This window comes from Pyrus communis, chromosome 4 (assembly GCF_041283825.1).
Source record: "Pyrus communis isolate YQ-2024b chromosome 4, ASM4128382v1, whole genome shotgun sequence".
NCBI classification, from domain to species: Eukaryota; Viridiplantae; Streptophyta; class Magnoliopsida; order Rosales; family Rosaceae; genus Pyrus; species Pyrus communis.
This window is the reverse complement of record NC_142568.1, coordinates 18,426,415-18,450,471: the sequence shown is the minus strand read 5'-3', so window position 1 is coordinate 18,450,471 and position 24,057 is coordinate 18,426,415. Positions and strand designations below refer to the sequence as shown.

The following is a 24,057-nucleotide window of genomic DNA, read 5'->3' as shown; positions in this document are numbered from 1 at the left end:
AAAAAAAAAGGTTTTATTATTATTTTATAATAGGGTATTGCTATCTTGTGTAAAATAAATTGAAGAAGATTAATGACAAAAAGTTATATAAGGTAAAAATAGGACAAGGATTGTATGCCCTCCCACTTCCAGTGCCTTTTCGTACATTTCTGTTTTGTGTGGTCACGGTTAAGTCATGTCAACATTTTATATTATTTTTTTATAAATATAATAAGACAAAAATGAATAGTAATATAAAATGTTGATGTGTCTCGAAAGTGGGGGGACAGACAATCTTTATCAGTAAAAATAAGTGTGTAAATAACACTTTTCCTTTTTTTTTTTTTTTTTTTTTTTTTTCGCTGCAAAAAAACACTTTTCTTATAATATTGATAATGTTTTCCTTTGCTTTCCTTCACGTGACGTCTGCTTTCATCTACTCCATTGGCAAATGGCACTGTGTCAACCAAAGGATGCAAAAAGAAGTCAGCTAACATGCCCAAACCACCGGCAGACAACGGTTTTACCACAATGGTAAAAAATAATAATATTTATACTCTGTTACTTTAGTGTAGGTTTAATCACCATTAATCTCCCTCTCCCAACATTTCATAATTGATTTTTTAGTCAAAATGATTTATGAGATTTGTATAACATATAACTTTGATTCATGAGATTTAAAATCAATAGAAGTGGTCTTTGAGATTGTCCATCATCCATTATTTTAGTCTTTCCGTTAAAAAACTCCGTTAAGTTGAGGGTATAACACAGGACTTTGGTCCTTGAGATTTGCATAACACATAATTTTGATCGAGATTTGTATAACACATAACTTTGGTCTCTGAGATTGTCCATCATCTATCATTTTGGTCATTTCATTAAAAAACTCTGGACCCCTTAGCAAAGTTTTTTAATGGAACGACCAAAATAAAGGATGGTGGATAATTTTAGATACCACTTCTATTGATTTTAAATCTCATGGATCAAAGTTATGTGCTATAAAAATATCAGAAATCATTTTAACTAAAAAAAACCCTTAATAATTTAACCGACTAATATTACTGTTTGACAAACAACATACGCAAACGACTGCGTTTTGTCAGTTTCCAACGGAGGGATTGCCGATTGCGTACCAAATCTAAACTAGTCCGACCGCCTACGATCCAAGCCCCGTAAACTTTATCTTTTTTTTTTTTTGGTTCTTTTAATGTTTAATTTCTGACATTGACTGATTCGAAAAACTTACGGCTCAAAAGACTAGGAACGCCATTGGTATGATCACTGAAACAAATCCAGAAAGTCTCCTCCGATAGTCAGTCGAATCAAGCAGCCGACGAAAACTTCCAACTCTCTAACTTCAAAAATTCTCAGAAGCTCAAATCTTTCAGCTGCAAATTCGGATTCGCGATGCTCGCCAAGCGGCTTTTGCAGAAATCCATAAACGATTCTCAGGTACTCGTATTCCCAAGCAATCGATCGCCGCCACTGTTTGCTTGTAATTTTCGTTTCGTTTTTACTTACAAAATTACTTTCCTTTTTGTTGGGTTGGATTAAATTTAGATGCTTTAGCTTGTTAGTATCGTGGGAAATTGGAAATTGCATTCATGGCTTATTTTTCATAATTTTGTGATTCATTTCTGTATATTTTTTGCTGAAATGCCAGGATTAATTTAATTTTAGATACCTTTAAGTATCGGCGTTTGGATTGATACTTGCCATTTTTTAAATTTGGAATTTGTGTTGGGGAAATTGTTGGTTTCAGCATAATTTGCCACACGGGGGTTTGACGGCGGAAGACTTGGACCTGCGAGTTGCAGTTCACTATGGCATCCCATCCACGGCGTCCATTCTTGCTTTCGACCCGATTCAGCGCCTTTTGGCCATTGGAACATTGTGAGTTAAAATGCACCTACTTTCTTATTTAGTATTTGCTGTTTTCGGTGTGGGAATTGATAGAATGCCAGCCAATCTACTTAGCATGGTGCTCGGTCACGTGATTAGTAAGATAGATTGGTACTAAGCATTGAGGTTCCACATTTATCGGAATCGCTATTCATTTCTATGAGGCGGTGATACCAAAATTTTTGAAAGAATATTGGCACTACTGCCAGACATCTATCATGACATATGAGATTGCCGCTCCACACAAGTTATATGACAATTTCACTTTGTTGTTTTGTTTTTTGGGTAGGGATGGGAGGATTAAAGTAATCGGTGATGATGGTATTGAAGGACTTTTTATATCCCCGAAGCAACTGCCTTACAAATACATTGAGGTATCTATGTGCACCACTGATTCCTAAGCTTCTCAGTGAATTATTTTTTACTCCTCTTGTTTAGTTAAAAGAATAAAATATGAAATGCATCTTCTTTCTTCATGCAACAACTTATTAAAACAAAAGTATCATATGTTTGAATGTTATATTTATAAAACTTTTGCGGTAAAACACTCCAAAACGTCCTTGAATACTGTTCTCCGGTCTTTTCTATCATTAAGCGAGTTAGCAACTAATCTTCTTACTGTATCTGGCAGTTTCTACAAAACCAGGGTTATTTGGTGAGCATCTTAAATGATAATGATATTCAGGTATTGATTCTTTAACCACTTTGCAGTTTTTGTTTCTCGTGTAAAACTCAACTCTGTCCGTGCGAAACATGAGAACTCCATATAACTTCTGCATCGTATGCATCTTCATTAAGTTATTGGCGATTACAAACTTCAGTGTCTTTATCATTTTAAATATTCAGCATATGCATTAGTGGTCCTTTTGGATTCAATAAGTTTACCATTATAACAAAAATGTACCGTACGAACACCTGAATAAGGTTGAATATCATAAGGAGGGAATACGCATAGATAGAAGCAGATGACAGTTGGTAGCAAGGCTGTTGACTTGGAAATTGAAGTGGATAATCGAGTGCCAGAATTTAAATTCGTTGAAGTGATTAAGCATGAAACTATCTTTTATTTAAACAAGTGATCAATAACTTCTCAATTTTGGCAGGTTTGGAATCTCGAGAGCAGGTCCCTAGTTTATTGTCTAGAGTGGGAAACAAATATAACCGCATTTTCTGTAATCCATGGCTCCAATTTAATGTACACTACTGATCGAAAAAATTGTTACAACTATTTTGAGTCAGCTACTAATTGGCTGGAGTGGCTTAGTTCATAACTTGTTTGCTGTATTAAAACTTGCAGGTATGTTGGTGATGAGTATGCTCTAGTGGCTGTGGTGAAGTATGATGCAGAGGAGGGAAAACTTTTGCGATTGCCATATCATATTTCTGCAAATTCTTTATATGGTAATATATGAAGAATAGTTTCTTCAGTTTGGTGGTTAATAACTGTAGCTTACAATTTTATCATTTCTTTGCTCCTATAGTTTATGATTTTTCTAGTTAATGTTGCAATTCTTGTCACAGAAGAAGCTAAATATAAAGTTGCAAGGGCTTCATCCAAAGAGGAGGGTTTTTTTTTAAAACCCAAAATTTATTTGATCAGAAATATATTTCATGTGAACCTCATTTTACTGAAGGATCCTAAATATTGTTCAAGATGATGCTATTTCTATATATGGATTTGTGCCACGAAATTGTTTCTCTCCCTTTTCAGTTAAATCTGTTCTGAGAAGACTTGGACTTTGGTTTTAGAAGTTGTAGGGTGCAATTTGAAAGATAGTTGTGATATTTATATCCTCCATGAAGAATTGTATGATTAAATGTCTTCTTTTCATTGTGAAGTCAACATCAATAAAATTTAATTATGGAATGTGTGAATTTTATTTGCTTTTGTAGTAATGTAATGCAATCGTTCTTTTTCTATGTTCTGCAGAAGCTGCTGCGTTTCCATTTCCAATTGACCAATCTATAGTTGGAATTCTTCCCCAACCCTGTTCGTCTGGAAATAGGCAAGTTATAAACTTGAAGTTTCTCACTTTCCATATCTGCTTTTAGTGTGGAACAAGAATGGGCCTAATTTATAATTGTTTTCTTGTCTCCTTCGTGTGTTTATAACTTTGCAGGAATTTCTTGTTAAATTAAGGTAGTATATCAGTTAAAAGTTAATAAGTAGTCATGTTTAATCATGGCTAAACCTTGGTTACTTTTGTTTTGATATTCTTTCGTTTCTTTTTCTCTTAGAGTGGCTTAACAATGAAGTAATAAAGTTATTTCACACCCACAACTACTCATACCAATAAAGAGTAGAGTGCTATATTTTTACCATAAGGAGAACACAAATCTAACTTGTCCTATAGTCATGAAAGATGTCAAAAAACATGGACATGGTGGAAGATTAGATGAGACAGTTACAGTTAGGAACTTGGACTGATGGCACTATATATGAGGGGTATATCACTTTAGCTCCCTGCCGTTCTTGAGTCTCTAAATAAAGTTCATTGCTATGCTATCCCGTTAACGAATCCAATTTCAATTCAGTTTGTTGTATTTATGATTTCCTGATAGCATGCGACTTTTTATTGAGGTTACGTTGTCTTATTCAAGACTAAGTATTATTGATTAGGAACAGTATAGTTTATATGTTCACTTCACTGAATGATGAGGTTTTTCTATTGGCAGAGTATTGATTGCATATCAAAATGGGTTGGTTATTCTTTGGGATGTATCTGAAGCTAAAATAGCTTTTATTGGAGGTGGTAAGGATCTCCAACTAAGGGATGGAGTTGTTAAATCTACACATGAAGTCAATGTTGATTCTCCAGAAGATACATTGGAACAGCAATTGGGAGACAAAGAGATAAGTGCTCTTTGTTGGGCATCTGCGAATGGCTCCATTCTGGCTGTGGGATACATAGATGGAGACATTTTATTCTGGAACATGTCATCTCCTGCTTCCGTCAAGGGTCAAAAAGCTTTATCGCCATCTAATAATGTTGTGAAGTTACAATTATCATCTGCTGAAAGGAGACTTCCTGTCATAGTTTTACAGTGGTCCACAGATTATAAATCCCATAATGGTTGTGATGGCCAACTATTTATCTATGGTGGCGATGAAATCGGATCAGAAGAAGTTTTGACGGTGTGTTGTCCATTTGTAGTTGTTTGACGTTTCATTTATACTTTTAGTTGGATAGCTGTAGTTAGTAGTTACTGAAAAGTTCCATGGCTGTTTCGGAAAAATGGTTAATATTATACCAAAACAGTGCATTTTTTGAAAACAGTATAACATGCCTATAAATAGTAAAGACTTCAGTTTAAAGAGATAAAGGCTTCACTTTTCGAAAACAGTTTAACATGGCTAGAAACAAAGCAATTTCTGTACAACAATTGAATTGGTGCTTTTCTTGTTTATTTACTGCCACAAAAAGATAGGAGCTGACAAGATTCTCCATGTTTCAGGTTCTAACTCTTGAATGGTCACCTGGAATGGGGAATTTAAGATGTGTTGGTCGTACGGACCTCACCCTTACTGGCTCTTTTGCAGACTTGATTTTGTTACCAAGTTCTGGGACAACCGGGGATAATCATAAAGCTGATGTTTTTGTTTTAACCAACCCTGGGCAACTGCATCTTTATGATGATGCTTGCCTCTCTGCCTTAACGTCCCAGAAAGAAAGGAGTCCATCTGTCTCTGCTTTGGAGTTTCCGGTGGTGATACCTACAACTGATCCAAGCATGACTGTTGCCAAACTTGTTAGGGTACCCACTGGGGAGAAAGAGGTATTGTACTTCATCCATGTATGAGTGGATTGTCTTTTATATTTTTCCCGTTTCTATATTCCATTAAGGTTCTATAGGAGTATTGGATATATCTTTTATAGATGAGTGGCTCATACATCTTCGTTTTAATGCTTCTACATCACATAATTATTTACTTTTTGTATATCTTAGATATCCTCAGTTGTCAACCTTGGCTCAGCACAAACCCCATCAGCTGGTACAAAATGGCCCTTGACTGGGGGTGTTCCCAGTCAACTGTCTATTTCTGAGAATAATGGTATTGAGAGACTGTACCTAACAGGATATTCAGATGGATCTGTTCGGATATGGAATGCAACATATCCACTCTTCTCTTTTATCTGCCTCGTAGAAAGCAAGGTTAGAGTTCATCACTTAAATCTTATAAACTTTGTCTTTATAAAGAAGGCATGTGCATGGTGTGATACCTTATAACTGGCAGGTGCAAGGTATAAAAGTTGCTGGTTCAAGTGCTCCCGTATCACAAATGGATTTCTGCGCCTTCACTTTAAATCTGGCTGTTGGCAGTGAATGTGGTCTGGTCAGATATCTTTCTCTATTGATACCATTTTTTACTTTTTACCTTTACTGTGCTGATTGTCTTTCTACTAGCGTGTATAGGTTCGAATTTATAATCTGAAAGGCTGTTCCGATGGGGTAAAATTCATATATGTCACAGAAACCAAATGTGAAGGTAGGTTTTTTAATTGTCAATGTCTTTGACTTCATAAAAATGTTGCTTTCATTTTTCCTTACACAGTCCATCAGGTGCAAGCTCATCAGATCTTAGTGTTAAACTTATCTTGAAGTAGTTTTTATGGAACATTTGCTTATGAAGCTAACAATTTTATCACTCTGTTTAATAGTTCACGATTCGCCTCAAGCAAAAGGATTGCAATGCAGAGCTGTATTTAGTCTTACAAATTCCTCAGTTCAAGCACTTCAGTTTGTAAAGCATGGTGCTAAACTTGCTGTGGGATTTAAGTGTGGTCATGTAAGTATTCTTTTTCTGCTTCTGAATTTATAACGCAGCTTCGTTGTTTTCAATAGATTGAATATTGGCCCATAAAATTTAAGTTGCTATAGTTAGAAAGACTTTTGAATTTAATGCATCCATTTCAGGTTGCGGTGCTGGACACAAGTTCCTTTTCTGTATTGTTCTTTATAAAAGATGCATCTTTCTCCAGCTCTCCAGTCATTTCAATGACTTGGAAAGAACTTACAAATTCTCAACACCTCCTGAAGAGCCCAAAGGTTTCCGAAACAAAATCAACAGCTAACCCAGCAGAGGAGGTAATGTTTGTCTTAACCAAGGATGCAAATATACATGTAATTGATGGAAATGCTGGTAACCTGATCATCCCTCAGCCATGGCACTTGAAAAAGGAGTCAATTGCACTTTCAATGTATGTTATAGGCAAGTACAGATATCATCTACCAGGGAATAAAATACTTTTAGTTTCTTTTTCACTTCATAATTAGAGAACTCTAATAATTTTTCTGTTGGTACTCCAGATGGCAGAGTATCTACGTCTGAAAATGTGTCTGATGATAATCCACCCCAAGAGGCCTCCAAGGATTCTTCAACAAAGAATGAGCCTATGCCAAGTGATACTCCAATTGTTACAAATTCACATGAAACTGAGCATGAATCCAGCTCAGAAAGTACATACTCTGAAGAGAGATTGTTGAATTCATTCATTTTGCTTTGTTGTGTGGATTCACTGCGGTTATACTCAACAAAATCTGTGATTCAGGTGCCTCTTGCCTTCTTTATTTTTGTCTGCTATTTCATTTATTCGGAAAGCATGCTGAGACAGTGTCATCTTATCAGGGAAACAATAAACCCATCCGAAAAGTGAAACATGCAAGACCTTGCATTTGGACAGCAACTTTTAAGAGAGTTGAAAAGGTTTCGGGATTGGTTTTGCTGTTTCAGACTGGAGAAATTGAGATCAGGTACCATTCTTTTCCCCAATAGTCAAGGAAATGATACAGATTATGTAGCACCAAGTACCTTATCAATATTTCTAGTGGGGATAAAACATGTAATGATAGCATATCAAGCTACCGCTACTTGTTTATTGACTGACGCTGTAGATATATGTGCATTATTGATTGTCTGATGAGTTTTTCATACCTGTTCGTGGGCAGATCCATTCCTGATTTAGAATTGGTGAAAGAAAGCTCCTTGATGTCAATTCTAAGGTGGAATTGTAAGGCAAACATGGATAAGACAATGAGTGCCGATGATGCACATATTACACTGGTATCATTGCCTTTAATTTTTCAAGAATGTTGGATTTGCACTTAAATCTCTTTAAAAATAGCACGTGAATTCATTAGACTCTATGATGTGGATTTTATAGGTAAATGGGTATGAATCGGCATTCATCTCTATATTAGCTGTTGAGAATGATTTCAGGTATTGTTTATGTTCATTTACACACTGTGAGGGCAATGTGATAGTTGCATTACGGTTTGGTCATGAACTTTCTGTTAGATAATTTCAGAATTTTTTTTATCTGTTTGTAGGATTCCAGAATCTTTGCCCTGTCTCCATGATAAAGTTGTTGCAGCTGCTGCAGAAGCTGCACTCAGTGTCTCTTTGAATCAGAAGAAAAAACAGGTTTAGACAAAAACAAACTGTTATTTCATTGTGATGAAGGGAGAATTGTTTTCCAGTAATAACGTATCTTTTGACTACAGGGTACTGTACCCGGAATATTAGGTGGTATTGTTAAAGGCTTTAAAGGGGGGAAAATGGTCCAGAGTGGAGATCATACTGCAACTCCTAAATCAACTTTCAATCATTTAGAGGGCATGTTTTGGAAGTCTCAACTGTCAGAACCATCTCCGCCTGTAGATCATCAAGAAGTTTTGGAGCTTAATATAGGTTTTGTGCTATCCTGTTTCCTTGTATTCAATCTTTTCTACGTCTTTCTCCTTCTTGTTAACTCAGTTCTCCTTTGATATAGATGACATTGAAATAGATGAACCTCTATCAGTGGCATCTACTTTATCACCACATGATGTCAAAGATGAAAAGAGAGGTAAACCTTTTGTAATATTCGACCTGCTTTCTTCTTTTCTGTAAATATTAGTAAATGTAATAATAGTGTCATTTAATTGTTGTATGCAGAAGGGCAATCAGAAAGGGAAAAGTTATTTCAAGGTGGGACTGGTGATACAAAGCCCAGAGTTAGAACGGCCGAAGAAATTAGAGCTAAATATAGAAAGACTGAGGTAATATCAAATGGTGACGGTTCAGATGATACATAAGTTACTCTAGAAATGAAATGCCTTCTCTGATCTGGTAAGAACTCATTTCAGGGTGCTTCTTCTGCGGCTTCTGAAGCACGAAATAAGCTCATGGAGAGGCAGGAAAAACTTGAGGTAGGATTTCTACTATGTTGGTTCACAAAGGAATTTTCTTCCTTAGACTAACTGCTTCTCATTTTATCTTTTGTTGGAGAATGTTGTGAAAATGTATTCGGGCGGGTTCACAAACTATTACGTCCGGATGTACTATTTGCTTGCATATAAGATTGTAGCAGAACCTCACAAACTAATTCTTCTTTCTTTATTTGCGTTTCTTTTTTTGGGTCCGAAAAAGAGTTCATATGTTTAGTGATAAAAAGATTGCTATCATGATCAAAGCAAATATTGTGAACAATATTTCATTTCTAATCTCAGTTTGTTCTTCTAGGTTGCATATCTTCAACTAGCAAATGTTTAAATTTCTTAAACTTACTAGTTTCCTTTTCTCTGTCTAATCCCAAAATCAAACATTTATCAGAAAATCAGCCGGCGTACTGAAGATCTGCAGAACGGGGCTGAAGACTTCTCATCAATGGCAAACGAGCTTGTCAAGAGATTGGAAGGTCGAAAATGGTGGCATATTTAAAATAAAAAAGGTTCAGCTTTATGCATTAGATATGAATTTCCATGTCCAGGAGTAAGAATCCTTCTGCAGTTACCCGAAGGGCAATGTCATTCAATTAAGAACTCCACCTGCAGCTTGTGATCCGGAAGATATCCAAGAGGTCGTTCTTGTTCTTCTACAGTGTATATAATTGTCACCGTGTGTCGTTGTAATCCTTGATACAAAGTAATTTATGTTGCTAGGCTTCAGAAACATTGCCGGCCACACCTTTCTTTACATTGATGATTGTACAAATTAAGAAGAAAAAGAAAATGTTATGAACAACTGTGGTTATTCAATCGCGTGGCAATTCATGCATGTTAAAGCATATAAACCGCAAGGCAATCTTGCGTTCATATCAACAAAAGATCAGGTATATGTCGATCGTGTAGAGGTAAAAACATCTCCTCCTCCAGCGCAACTAAGACCATACCCCTCCTCCAAGCTCTTTCCGACGAGATCACTCAACTCAATTTCTTTAGGGAGCCTCTGCTCCAGCTTCGAGAAGAGCTACGTCCGACAAGATTCATAACAATGAGCAGCTAGCGGAGACAAAAATGGAGAAATTTCGGCATTTAACTCAATCGAGAAGAAGAGGATAGAGTTATACCAGTTCACCATTACAATAAACTTCAAAAGCTCCTGTGCTTTAAAGGAAGGATTGGATGAAGTTTCCAAAAAGCCAAGTGCTTGCCATACTTCCAAACCTATTTGCTTACAAGGCCTGGTACCAAGGAGGTGGCGTCGTTGTTCTCAGCCTCGAGAACACATGTTTGCGACCATTATCGTCCCGATGATTCCTACCTGAACAACCGGTACCAGTTTGCTCAGCAGGCGCCTTGGAAGTTGGAAGGGAATGATTACATCGATCCGGGGAAATGACGTTACCAGCATGTTTTACATTGTTATTGCAGTTCCTCTGCCAGACATAGTTTAAGATCATCCAAACATAATATACATATATAGAAACCTGTAAGAACAAGATGTACAAAAATCAATATTGATGGTGCATCCATTGCCAACTCCCCCACTGCCACTAGATTTCTGCAGTTGAACAAACAAATGAGAATTTCAGCATATGACGATCATCTATCACTGATGTAATGAACACTCCAACTATCAAACAGGCGTTCGTTCTTTATGTTATCAATACAATATATCTGTGCGTAAAAGAATAGACGTCTTCCACAGAGAGTTTCTGTGCAATGTATGCATATAAACAATGGAAATGAATTGTCAGACCTGCGGGGTAGGGAATTTGAGGGGCTCTTGGAGAGGCTCTTCTTGCTGGGGGTCTGGATGGTGAGGATCATCGGCGTCATGAAGAGGATAATGAGCGGTAGTTTTGGAAGGTTTTGGCGTGAAAAGATCGGTAACCCTACCAGAACTAACTGAGCTCGATCGATCCATTGGAAAAGAAAGTGATCATGTTTCAATGGGGGATAATTAATTGATTTTTATGATTTACAAAAATGTGAAACTAATTAGTTCCAAGGCCTAGGTTCATTCGGATTGACATGTGCCTTTTATTAGAAGCATGCAGATCTGTAGGATCTTCTTCTTCATGCCGCAGAGATTTTTTTGTGACTGGAACATGTGGTGATACACCACTTGTTACTGTATCAATAGTGAAATATGTGTGTTAAAAAGTTAATAACTTATAAAATACAATTTCCTCACACTTATATAAAAACACATGGTATACTACTTACGTTCCCGTCATATTAAAAAATTTCTCTGCTGGCTAAGACCAAATAGGATTTTGGCCAATCAAATGCATGAGTGAAAATAACAGTAACATGATTTTGTTTTTCTTTAGTTTAAGTTGGTTATAGAAATGTACTTCTCTTTTTACATTTAAGTTCGGATTTTTCAGTGTCGCTATAATTAATATTAATTTAGTATAATAAAAGGAAGATGATCAGTCAAAGAAAAAAGGCAGACTTATGAATTTAATAGTTTATTGGGCTGGTTAGGTGAGATTTTATCGGTGTCGCTAGAACGCTGAGTGGTTGGAAATTTTCTTTTAAAATAGGCTTTTTAGCCAAAGTGGTTCTTGAGATTTACATTACGCATCACTTTGGTCCCTGAGATTGAAGCTCAATAGAAATGGTCATTGAGATTGTCCACCATCAATTATTTTGATCATTCTGTTAAAAACTCTGTTAAGTGTTCCAGAGCTCTTGGCCAGAAGTTTGGACAATTTTCAAAGCTTCATAACTCAATCGTTTCTTAACCAAATGCAACCCATAATATATCAAACTGAAGATAGGAAAGTGTTGAACAAGATTATAGCTATTTGGAAGCCCAATGGTTGCCGGAGATGGCCGGAAAATATCCTGAAATGAGACTGGTCCGCAGGAAAAACTGGAAAACTCTCTGGAAACTGTGTAAACCTTAAATGTTTATAACTTCTTCAATACTCAACGAAATCGAGTGATTCAAAAATGAAAATCATACTTCTCAGCAAGACAAAGAGAATGGTACCTTTTTAGATTGCTTACTCACCGTGGTTTTGCCAGAAAACGGCTCAAAAGTGGTTGTCTTGGTCTCAAGTTAGCCATTTTTGAGCCGTTTTCCGTCCAAACCACAGCTAATTAGCCATCGATAAAGGTACCATTCTCTTCGGCTCGTCGAGAAGTATGATTTTCGTTTTTAAATCACTCGATTTCATTGAGTGTTGAAGAAGTTGTGAACGTTTAAAGTTTACCAGTTTTCGACGAGTTTTCCAGTTTTCCTGCTGACCAGTCACCTTTCAGAATATTTTCCGGCCATCTCTGGCAAACATTGGGCCTTCCAATATAATCGTGTTCTACACTTTCCTATCTTCATTTTGATATATTATGAGTCGAATTTGGTTAAGAAACGATTGAGTTACAAAGTTTTGAAAATTGCCCAAACTTCCGACCAAGAGCTCCGGGACACTTAACGGAGTTTTTAACAAAATGACCAAAAGAATGGATGGTGGACAATCTCAGGGACCATTTCTATTGATTTTCAATCTCAGAGACCAAAATGATGTGTTATGCAAATCTCAGGAACCATTTTGGCTAAAAAACCTTTCAAATATTCCTCAAATTGCATAATTACATGTGGTGTACATCCTCGTATTCTGTACACATTGAAAAGATTTCCACTGGTTAGGCCGAATCGTAAGGCAATAGGCACAATAAACAGAGTGTTATTTGTACTATAAAACTTAACTTAGGATAAATGTTAAAAAATTAGCATTGGCATTCTAAAATTTTCATTTTGCATTCTACACTTTTTATATTTATAAAGAAAAATATAAGTCTCCCAATATTATTTGTATTATGTGGAATACGTGAATGTTAAAGATGAGTGATGGTTCGAAATGATATGAATATTCTTTTATGACCAAAGAAAATTCAAACTCAAAACCTTTTTTAATTTTTCAATAAGAAGATTGAAAGTCAAGCCACAAAAGATGATATTTTAGGCTTAAGTGTTAAAATGTTTACTGTGTTTTACTCTATCAATCAATTTGATCTCTATATTTATCTTTGTTAATCAATTTTAGACTGACCATTAAAATTAAGACCAAAAAAAAAAATGTAATTCCATTGTAAACTTATTACATGCATGCGAAATCACATGATCAATGACAATGGCTCAAAATATTTTCGTGTAGGATAATCTTGTGGACATCTATTTGGAGTGCAAATCAACTACACAATAATTTTTTAGGATTACAATTCTCCTGGAAAATAAACAAAGGATTAGAAAGATTACTGAAGAGGGAGTAGACGGGTTTCATGGCATTACATTTTTGTCTTTTCACATACAAGACACATGTCAATTTTAACAGTCCTTTTGTCTAGAATTGACCGACGAAGGCAAACGCGGTGATCAATTTGGTCAAATTGAAACTAAGGGGGCCAAATTAACCAAATTTATGAAACACAGAGACCGTTTTGATATTCAAGCTTTTTTTATTTTATTTTTAAACATTTTGGTCAGAAAGATTGAGACAATTACCAAATTTTGTGATAAATGTCAACTTGAGAAAATTTTCAATGTGTTAAAAACACGATCGAATACATCAATTATCATAATATAATTAATTGAATATTTTTATTCTTCAAATTTCCAATCAATGTATTATAACATTTAATTTACCAAATTGTAATTTTGGCACACTAAAAAATTTGTTGTCAACTTGTAGAAGCAAGGTGAGTCACAAAATTACTTGGACGGCGGCATTGGAGAATTAATAATTAACTGCATGACGATAACACGAAGAATGATCATGGCCTGCTTTTCATGCAGTCTACCTTTCTTTCTTATCTACAGCCTTTTTCTTGTCAACCTTCCAATGATGATTAACGAAAACATAAATTATATCGTGTGTCATGAGTTTACAAAAATAAAAAATAAAATAAATAAATAAATCATGTGTGGCATGATATCGTGATCCCACCAATAAAATTCCCTCCTTAGGTCAAACCAACAAAACCACTACCATCAAAGGAGCAAAATTCTTAGTTTCGTAAACAAAAAATCATGCATTTGTCCTACTTTTCTAATAAAAATAAAACTTTCATGTTTTGATGGGCGTACCTCTATTAAAAAGATAGTATAAATATGGTATAAAAATTAAGGAAAACTAATGAAAAAAAACTTGAAAGCTTTGAGTTTTAACGATAAGGACAAAACAAATGGTAAAGTGAATAGTACCAGGTTTGATTTTTTAGTGTAAAAATATGATTTTTCGTTAAAGTGAACAATACCGCGAGTGTTTCGTTAAAACTTCCTAAAAATTATGGTAACAATAATATTACTCCAATATATCATTCCATTGTTGGTCATAAGTCACATGACAGTACGTGCAATAAATAAATTTGAACACCATTAAAATCATAATTGTATTTTCCATTGCAAGGTGCATGTCCTATAGCTATATGTCTATAAATAAATTCGCTGTAATTCTAGCTTGAATCACCGTTGCTAGAAAAAAAAAAATAAATAAATAAATAAAACTTTTTTTATCCGAAAATTCTTGGACAACTTTCTTTATTATTAGAAGCTCCCGTAGCTTTTTATATTATTAAGGATACTTTCGTTATTGTTAATAATAACACATTAAATTAAAACTCTCAAGTGTGACTTTTTGTTTAGTTTTTTCTCTTTCAAATAAAAATATGTCCTTAAAAAAATAATAAAATGTCTAAATATTTTTTTAATAAAAAACATGTTTTGTGAGGGACACGCATAAAACATTTTTTTATTAGTTCTCCCATAATCTAAATATGAAAAAAAAATTCGGCGTGTTGGACACGCGTAAAACAGAGTGGAAGTCTCCCCAAAACAAACAGAAAAAGTAGAAGCCCACTGACCAAGTTGCCATGGCGGAAGCTTCAGACTTTCTCAGTGTCTTCGGTCCTATATTTAACCCACTCGTATGCCTATCTTCCTCCTCATCACAAGGGATCGGAAACATTCAATGTTCAAACTTTGAGAGAGAGAGAGAGAGAGAGAGAGAGAGAGAGAGAGAGAGAGAGAGAGAGAAAGAGAAACAAAAACTATAAAATAATACAGATTTCTTTTAGCTTTTTAACCCAGAAACCCAACAAGAAAGAAACAGTGCCTAAAACTCTGAGACAATATAGATTGTATTTGTGTGGTTGTGGTTTAAGGAAAAGAAATCAAACACCAATCTGTTATCCTATAAATATATATATATATATATATATATATATATATCTCAATTTTGAAATCCAAATTTTTTTGCATTAGAACTTTCTTCTTTTGGTTTTTGCTCCAGCTTCAAATTCTCTCTCCTCGCGTTCTCTCTCTAGCCTGAGGGAGACCCGGAACTAAAGCCCTGGTGCTGGTGTTTCTGCTCCATCTGGGTCTCCAATGGCGAGTCGGGTCCTCTCAGAATGCGGACTAAAACCTCTCCCCCAAGTTCGGCGCGGACCCGGAACCGCAATTTGCTGTAGCCACCGGTCAAAAGTTCGAATTTTTTGGTCCAACCAGAGCTCGACGGATCTGAGATTGGATTCGACCAAAATCCCAGGTGGGCTGTTAAGAGAGAGAAGATGGGGACTAAACGTGAGCGCTCCGTTGAGAATTGCCTCATTTGAAGAGGAGGAGGAGACGGTTAACGGCGTTAATGGTGGAGGAGATGGAGAAGAGGAGGTGGGATTTGATCCGGGTGCGCCGCCGCCGTTTAAATTGGCTGACGTTAAAGCTGCCATTCCGAAGCATTGTTGGGTTAAGGACCCCTGGAGGTCAATGAGCTATGTGGTGAGGGATGTGGCGGTGGTTTTTGGGTTAGCTGCGGCCGCGGTTTATGTAAACAAGTGGTTTGTTTGGCCTCTGTATTGGGCTGCTCAGGGGACAATGTTTTGGGCTCTATTTGTCCTTGGCCATGATTGGTAAATACTAATGATTCCCTATGTTCCTTTCTTATATTTTTGTGTGTTTCTTATACCAGCGATATTCTACTTTAGACTAATCTAGACTTACTCTAAACTCCGGGGAGAGAATTTGAACTCGTTTGCATGCTATATGTCAATTTGTGTTTTCTGGTGTGAATTGTTTGTCTGGTTTGTGATTGTGCAGTGGCCATGGAAGCTTTTCGAATAATCCGAAGCTAAACAGTGTGGTGGGGCATCTCTTGCATTCGTCAATTCTTGTACCCTATCATGGATGGTATGTTCTTGATGATAGATTAGTACAATATAATGCATTTTGATTTGAGTATTGGTTTTCGTATGTAATCGAACATTCAAAAGTATGGTTAAAATGGTGATTGAACTCTGCAGGAGAATTAGCCATAGGACTCATCATCAGAACCATGGCCATGTTGAGAATGACGAGTCGTGGCACCCAGTTAGTCTTTTTTTCCTTCCTCTGTATCACTTCTGTGTTCTTCATTCTCTTGACGCGTCCGGATTTTTCTAATGTTTGAGGGTGATAAATTGTATGCTTGCAGTTGTCTGAGAAAATCTACAAGAACTTGGATAACATGACACGAATTTTGCGCTTCACCATGCCTTTTCCCATGCTTGCATACCCTTTCTACCTTGTAAGTTTGTAGTTCCTTGATTGATTGATGATTTTAACTGCATAATGCATGAAACTATGAAACCAATTACTTATTGTGATTTGTCTCCTGTAGTGGAATAGAAGTCCAGGAAAGACTGGTTCCCACTTTCACCCGGACAGCGATCTGTTTGTCAAGAATGAGAGGAAGGATGTGATCACTTCCAGTTTATGTTGGACAGCAATGGCCGTACTACTTGTGGGATTGTCTTTTGTAATGGGTCCTGTTCAAACTCTTAAGCTCTACGGCATTCCCTATTGGGTAAATTTTGCATCTTTAATTTTCCAATAGGTTTGCATCTAAATCGAACAAGAATCCACATTTGACTCTGCTTTCATTGTTAGGTTTTTGTCATGTGGCTGGATTTGGTAACGTACTTGCATCACCATGGTCATGAAGACAAACTACCCTGGTATCGAGGAAAGGTGGGTGGATTTCGAATCAAGTTAGGCATTATTTCCTTATGAAGCCACGACAAAGAGAATTCCATGGATATCATCATCTTATCATGTCTCGTTTAAGTTTGTGGCTGAAGTTCTTGCAAAATCTTGTAACTTTCTTCCTCAAAACTTTGACAGGAATGGAGTTATCTGAGAGGAGGGCTTACGACACTAGATCGTGACTATGGATTGATCAATAACATCCACCACGACATTGGAACCCATGTGGTTCATCATCTTTTTCCTCAGATCCCCCACTACCATTTAGTTGAAGCAGTAAGTACCAACTTAATACCTATAGAAGGGCTTGTTTGGGAATACTTCTAAACCATTTTCAGATAACCAATAGCGCTCATGAGTCGTGACGATGTTTTAATGTTCTTCAACTTGCAGACCGAGGCAGCAAAGCCAGTATTCGGGAAATACTACAGAGAGCCAAAGAAATCAGGACCCCTACCATTTCACTTGCTCGGAAGTTTTATAAGAAGCTTGAAAAAAGACCACTATGTGAGTGACACTGGCGATGTTGTGTACTACCAAACCGACCCTAACCTTGGTGGCTTTCCTGCATCGAATTAAAGCTTCGCTTCTTAGTTTCTTGGACCACAAGAAAACTTTTCAATCTCTCTGCATCGGTGTCTGCGTTTTCAACTGGTTCTTGACACAACAAAAAAAAGTATTTTATTCTTTATGGAGAGAGAAAAGAGCTCTCTTTCTGCAAATTGTGAGAAAATAAAAGGAAATTATGACCACTTTATTTATGGTTATCAAATTGAATAAATCAAACAGTATAATAAATAAGATTAAACAGATGCGTGTAGAGTTTTTTTTTTTTTTTTTATGGTTCATATTTCAGATTAGGTTCATTCTTGTAATAATCAGATGAACTGAGTTGTAGACATGAAAGCAAAGAACTCAACAGGAACCCTTTCAAATCAGACAAAAAAAGAAGAGAGGTAAGAGCAACTCCAACGTGGGCTGGTGCTCGGGGGACGGGGGACGAAATAGGGCCAGATAGCCCGGCCTTGAAGCTCCAGCGTAGGCAGCCCGAGGGAGAGTGAAGGCCCGAGCTTCGGGCCTGTGAGGAATTGCCAGCCTGAGTGGATGTGACGCCAAGGCTGACGTCATCTTGGCGTCAGCCCAATTTTATATTTTTTTAAGACCAAAAATGGCCAGAGCTTGTCGGAAAACCCCCTGAAAGTGACAGCCTGAGTTGAAGTTCTTTGTTTTCGTCGATTTCAAAGTGGATTCAAGCATGCAAGCTCAAACTCGTGGTCTAGGGGTCGTGCGAAATCGTCATATGCCTTCAACTCAACCAAACCAACGGGGTTTGGCTGGGTTTGGCTTAGGAATCCTACAAACTTTGATGGGAAAATAGAGTAAGGAAATTTGTCCTTCAAATGCACTGAAAAGTGCATGCATGCTAAGAATATTTACCAAAAACTCGAGGGAAAGTTTGAGAGTGAGAAATCTAGGCTTACCGTGGTTGAAGGAGTGAAAGTTTCGCCAACATTCGTCGAGCTACACAACCGAGTTTTTGTTTTCCATTGGGTTTTCCCACGGTCAAGGGTTAAGAGTGAGACCCTTAGAAAATTTTGAGTGAATTTTGGGGAGTTTTGGCGGCGTTTGGAGATGCTGTGGTGGTTATTTGGCTTGCACCGAGGGGAAGATAGTGAGGAGAGCTACGGGAGAGAAAGCTGAGTGAAGAGAGAGAAAGAGAGAGAGAGAGAGAGAGAGAGAAAGAGAGAGAGAGAGTTTAATGGGTAGAGAGAGAATGGGAGAGATGTGAGGGAGAGCGATGGGATGTGGTCTGTGTAAAAGAGAGAGAAAGAGAGAGAGAGAGAAAGCCGGTTGAGCGAGGGGAGAAGGAAAGAGTGATGATGTCTGATGGAATTGATGTCACAAGAGTGTGGGTTTTAAAACCCATTAAAACATATGTTTAATGCAACTTGCACATTAAAGCCATCACAATTATTTTGTATTATTTTATAAATTAAAAAAATACTAATATTTTATTGCCTGTTGCCAGAGTTATTGAAATGCAACGGTAGAAATGCAAAAGACTATTATTATTCATTAAAGGTAATTACTGTTTACTAGGTGAATAGTATAGTGTATTGCTTGGGAGGGGAGGGTTCCCACGCTGGAATTGCTCTAAGAGAAAAAAATAATGTATAGTTATCATTTTTCGAGATAAATGGTAGGTGAAAATAACAATCATTTGCTTCTGATTCAAATTAGTGGATTCAGTGGGGCATGATCATTCTTTTTGTGTTAATGGACCACGTAGTTTTTTTCATTTTGAAAACAAATTTTGCCCGTCACTACCTTTCTTGGTAGGTTTAAATCATTCTCCATATATTTAGTTAAAACGACTAAACGAAAATTGTTGGTAAACAGCAGGGGCAGAGTCAGATTTTAGCTTCAAAATGGTCCAAAAGTCTCACTCTAAAGCAATCTTCTTATTTAAAAAAAAATAAGGATTTTACGTTTTCTAAGCTACCAACCACCTTCATTTGAGTTTGGCATGACATTCTTGTTATCTTCTTTCTCAACTCAATCCCATTTTCAGTATCACGACTCATATTCAAAATAAAAGTCTTTTTAAGCGGAAGAAGGAACGGAGGTAGAGAGGGATAAAAAATAAGAAAAAAGAGAAGGCAAAAGTAATAGTATTAAAAGACTTCAAGGAATAAAATAAAAGGATAAGCAAAAATAAAAATAATAACCAACTCTATCGCCTACTTCCACTCTCTCCCTCTTCTCGTCACCTAAGTCTCTCAAATTCCGACTTAAGCTAGTTAACTACATAACAGCCACCGGTCTTAAATTGAACCCAGTGAAAGAACTAAGGAAAAGACTTTGGTTGGGGATCTAATACCATGAAAATTTTTTGAAAAAAAATAAATAAATAACTCAAGTTTTTTTCTATGTGAAGAAAATATCACGATATGCCTGAGACTATTTTGGTTCCTATCTAGCTCCACCCATGGCCAAACGCCCAACAAAAATTAAAAGAAAATATCACAACATCTACAGATTTCAGACGCACAAAAAATGTGGACTAGGAGGCAGGAGACAAATCAAATCGTAACCGTGGGCAAATGCCCGAGTCATTGTCTCAAACAACGTCGGATTCTTGTACGCATCCAAGTCTTCGTCGCTTTTGTCGATATCGACACCTTTTATCGACCAAGGTGTGACTAATCTCAACCACATCTTACACCTCTCTAGTCATGACTCTAGAGCCTATAATTTAATTGATTTTCTAATTTACACGGCACTATGAACCTATTCTTTTGCTTGCAAGGATATATATTGGAAAGTGACATGACAGTGAGTTCGTTCATTATTGTTGTTCATTATTATAGTAACAATAACTTTTAAAGATTATATTTTTAAAATGTTAGTAAAATAATAAGGATCAAATTGTTACATTGCCACAGTTCGCAGGTGTGCGAATTATAATTAGAGTGGTTATGTGAACTCCCAAATTTTGTCTTTGGACACCCAATTTATTTTCACTTTTTTTTGGACAAATAAAATATAATTTATTAAACTTTCAAGAATACTCTTCTTTTATTTTTTTTGTGAATTTATTTTTCTACGGACAACTTTCTTTTTTATTTTCTTTGGACACCCATTTTATTTGTATTAATTTAAAACACTTGTTATGGATTGGTTGGAGACAAGGATGTTTATATCAAACTGAAATTTTACAACTGGGCTTAGCATTTGGATTTCACTATGTCTCTTAATTATCTATTATATGAAAACCAATAGATTAAAAAAGAAACAAAAGATAGGAAACAAAAAGTGGGGCAATGGTAGAAGATCCAGATGATGAATAGGCAATCGGCTTTGGCGATGGTGTTCGTAATGGAGGCGGTGATGGTGTTTTCTGTGTCGGCTGTGAAAAAATGGGCGGTTTTGGTTGTAGAAAAGGCTTTGTTTAGATGAAGGGAGGGTTTGTAGAATTATCAGAGAAACGGGCCATACGGCCCACTTCTAACAACACCGATATTGTCCCCAACTTGGTAATTACCACATGCACAATCCGTCAGGTGTGAGGTTTTATCACAAAAGGCATCGGTATTAGTTGGAATGGGATTAGGATATTTAAACTCTTCTTTTCTCATTGATATGGTCGATGTAGGACATTTTAACACGCCCCCTCACGTGAGACCTAATTAGTGGGTCACTCGTGGGAGATCCACACATCGACAACTATGTGGAGTCAAGGGGACTCACCCAACATGTGAGGCCACGGGGACCCACCCATCACATGGCAATACAGTACGGGCCCACTCCCTGGCTCTGATACCATGTAGAATTATTAGAGAGACAGGCCATATGGCCCACTTCCAACAACACCGATATTGTCTTCAACTTGGTAATTACCACTTGCACAATCCGTCAGGTGTCGGGTTTTATCACAAAAGGCCTCGGTATTAGTTGGAATGGGGTTAAGATATTTAAACTCTTCTTTTCTTATTGATACGGTTGATGTGGGACATTTCAACAGGTGGCGGCTAATGGTTATGTTGCTTAGTAGTTGTTTGTTGACTAGATAGAGCGTCAATGGTGAAGAATAATATTAAGGGGTTTTTGAACATTAATCATTGTAAAAGATTAAAATTTTAAAAAAATTTGGTACTAGATTACATATTCAATTTAATCACTTGAAATGTACTTTGTACTTTTATTAAAATTTATATTCAATTTTTGTTATTTAATGTGTATTTTTATTTAATCTCGCCATATTAAATTTTAATTTTATTAATATGCACATATTTAGTTTTGTAATTATAAATAAACATAAATGAGAAAATATTAAAAGAAATTTGTGATATAAAAATATGTAAATACATAAGTGTATAAAAATGACTATACTGAAATATATAAAATTGACTTCTTTGCACCGAAATGTTTGTACCAAAATATATTATAATGAACCTAAATGTATGTACAAAAATGGATTATATTGAATTAATGTACCCAAATGTAAATACCAAAATGTATGTACCAAAAATATATATGTACCGAAATATAGTATATTGAATCAATGTACCTGAAAGTCAATACCCAAAAGTGTATACCAAAATGTACGTACTGAAATGCATTATATTGAATTAGAGTATCTATATGTTTGTATCGATGGATATACCGAAATATTCAAATGTATTAATGTACCTAAATGAAGAACATACAAAATTGTTATCAGAATATATATTATAAAAAAAATTAGTTTGCCTAAATGTAGACATTAAAATATAGAGACATTATATTCACACACCCCAAATCACTTCTTCCACACTCTTTTAATTTTTTAATATTTTCTACACACCACTAATGTGACAGCCCGTCCCGGAAATTTTAAAAACGTACGCGTGAAAAGATGATTTTACCCCTAGTTCGATTTCTTTACGTTTTGTGTTATGTTTTTGAGTTTTGTTGGCATGTTTTGGGCCACACACACTCCCCCACACTCCACACCCTTTTCTCCCTATTCCTGCACCATGTCCCGAGCCGTATTCCTTTCCCATTTTCCTTGAAACGTACGGACACACACACTAACCCATCGAACTTCCACAAATCGAAGGAACCAAGCACATATTCATGCTCGTGAGGCTCGTAGGAGTCCAACCATACTTTTTTCAGGTGAGAATACCCTCGTTTTCACGTCGAACTCACGATGGCCGATTTTGGTACTGTTCATGCACACGTAATTTCTCACGTTTTTGGGAATTTCAAGCTTGTAGGAAGCTTGGTGAGGTCCCTAGGAGGCTCGGGGTGGTTCGTTTGAAGGTTTTGGACGTCGGTATCACGAGTTTCGAGGTTGGCTGCAGTTGAGGTGATTTTTCAGGTGAGATTTTGTGGATTGTAGCACTTGAAAGTAGTATGATCGTGGTTCTCTAGTTCTAAGCTTCATTTTGGTACCAATTTTGTGAAATTTGAGTGAAAAACGAAGAAGTTACAAAGGTTTGAAAAATTCCCGATTTTCCGGCACCGGCGACGGCGCCGGAGCCTTGCCGGAGAAGACGACGGAATATTCCGTCAAATCTGACGGAATATTCTTGACGTCGTTAACGGAAACCGTTAGGGATAACAGAATATTCCTGACGGCGTCAGTTAACGCCATCAGCGTGCCAGGCATGTGCCTGCGAGTGGCCGGCGCGTGCGACGGTGAAAAATTATTTTAAAAATATGGGGATGTTCCTGAGGTTGAGTAGATCACGTTGGTGTATTCATACACCCCATTTGAGCATTGTATGAGAAGTTATTTCTAAAAGTTGGTTATGTGCTTTAAAATTAACATTTTTGTAATTGTTTCGCATATAGGTGATACCTATCCCGAGGACGAGCGTGGTCACTCGAGACAGGGGGGTTACGACCCTTCCACATACCAGTGAGTGGGCTTTTGGTTTTCCGTATATACCTATATACTTATATTTTCCCAGAAATTGATTTAAATGTTTATTAGTTATATGCCATTTTTATATTGCCTGTTGTTATGCATGATTAGTTGCATTTATATATATGTATGTATTGGTGCTGTGGACGCACAGGTAAGTGCCAGGTAAGTGTAATTCATGTTTACATTCAGTAGTGATTTGAGATGCATAGAGAGCTCATAACCTGCACCCCCGGTGTTAGTGCTCCCGCCCAGAGTTGGGCATAGTCCTTCACGTGATGTTCACCTCCCGCACCACACGCTCATCTTGGATCCAAGTTAGGTGCATAGCCCTGTCGTACAGACCACTTTAGGTGGTTCCGACTCGTAGGTGACCCGCGATTATTCGCACAGCCTTCACGTGATCGTAGCACTTGAGCGTATATATATGTTACACCCAGGCTTGTCGTACAGACCACTCTAGGTGGTTCCGACTTGTGTGCAGGTCTAGTTAGTGAGATTGAGATTTGAGCTCTAGATTCAGCCGTAC

At 36.7% G+C, this 24,057-nt stretch overlaps 2 protein-coding genes and 1 pseudogene across 2 annotated transcripts; 2 read left to right on the top strand and 1 right to left on the bottom strand.

The window, feature by feature from the left end:
• Positions 1 to 1,066: 1,066 nt before the first annotated feature.
• LOC137722628 (uncharacterized) lies at positions 1,067 to 9,900 on the top strand. Its single transcript, XM_068461675.2, has 24 exons — positions 1,067 to 1,431; positions 1,742 to 1,872; positions 2,171 to 2,255; positions 2,513 to 2,566; positions 2,985 to 3,076; positions 3,179 to 3,282; positions 3,812 to 3,887; positions 4,558 to 5,017; positions 5,338 to 5,658; positions 5,830 to 6,036; positions 6,119 to 6,217; positions 6,298 to 6,370; positions 6,543 to 6,670; positions 6,799 to 7,093; positions 7,192 to 7,433; positions 7,511 to 7,635; positions 7,831 to 7,945; positions 8,046 to 8,101; positions 8,212 to 8,305; positions 8,386 to 8,572; positions 8,655 to 8,729; positions 8,819 to 8,922; positions 9,010 to 9,072; positions 9,476 to 9,900. The coding sequence occupies exons 1-24, from the start codon at positions 1,387 to 1,389 to the stop codon at positions 9,581 to 9,583; spliced, it is 3,339 nt and encodes a 1,112-aa protein (XP_068317776.1). The 5' UTR covers positions 1,067 to 1,386; the 3' UTR covers positions 9,584 to 9,900.
• Positions 9,901 to 9,928: 28 nt separating this feature from the next.
• LOC137722083 (selT-like protein) lies at positions 9,929 to 11,011 on the bottom strand (annotated as a pseudogene).
• A 3,883-nt stretch (positions 11,012 to 14,894) lies between these two features.
• On the top strand, positions 14,895 to 17,925 carry LOC137722372 (omega-3 fatty acid desaturase, chloroplastic). The gene is made up of 8 exons (XM_068461357.2): positions 14,895 to 16,002; positions 16,190 to 16,279; positions 16,393 to 16,459; positions 16,563 to 16,655; positions 16,749 to 16,934; positions 17,018 to 17,098; positions 17,252 to 17,389; positions 17,507 to 17,925. Exons 1-8 carry the CDS (start codon positions 15,482 to 15,484, stop codon positions 17,690 to 17,692), a joined length of 1,362 nt encoding a protein of 453 aa, XP_068317458.1. The 5' UTR covers positions 14,895 to 15,481; the 3' UTR covers positions 17,693 to 17,925.
• The last annotated feature ends 6,132 nt before the right edge of the window (positions 17,926 to 24,057 follow it).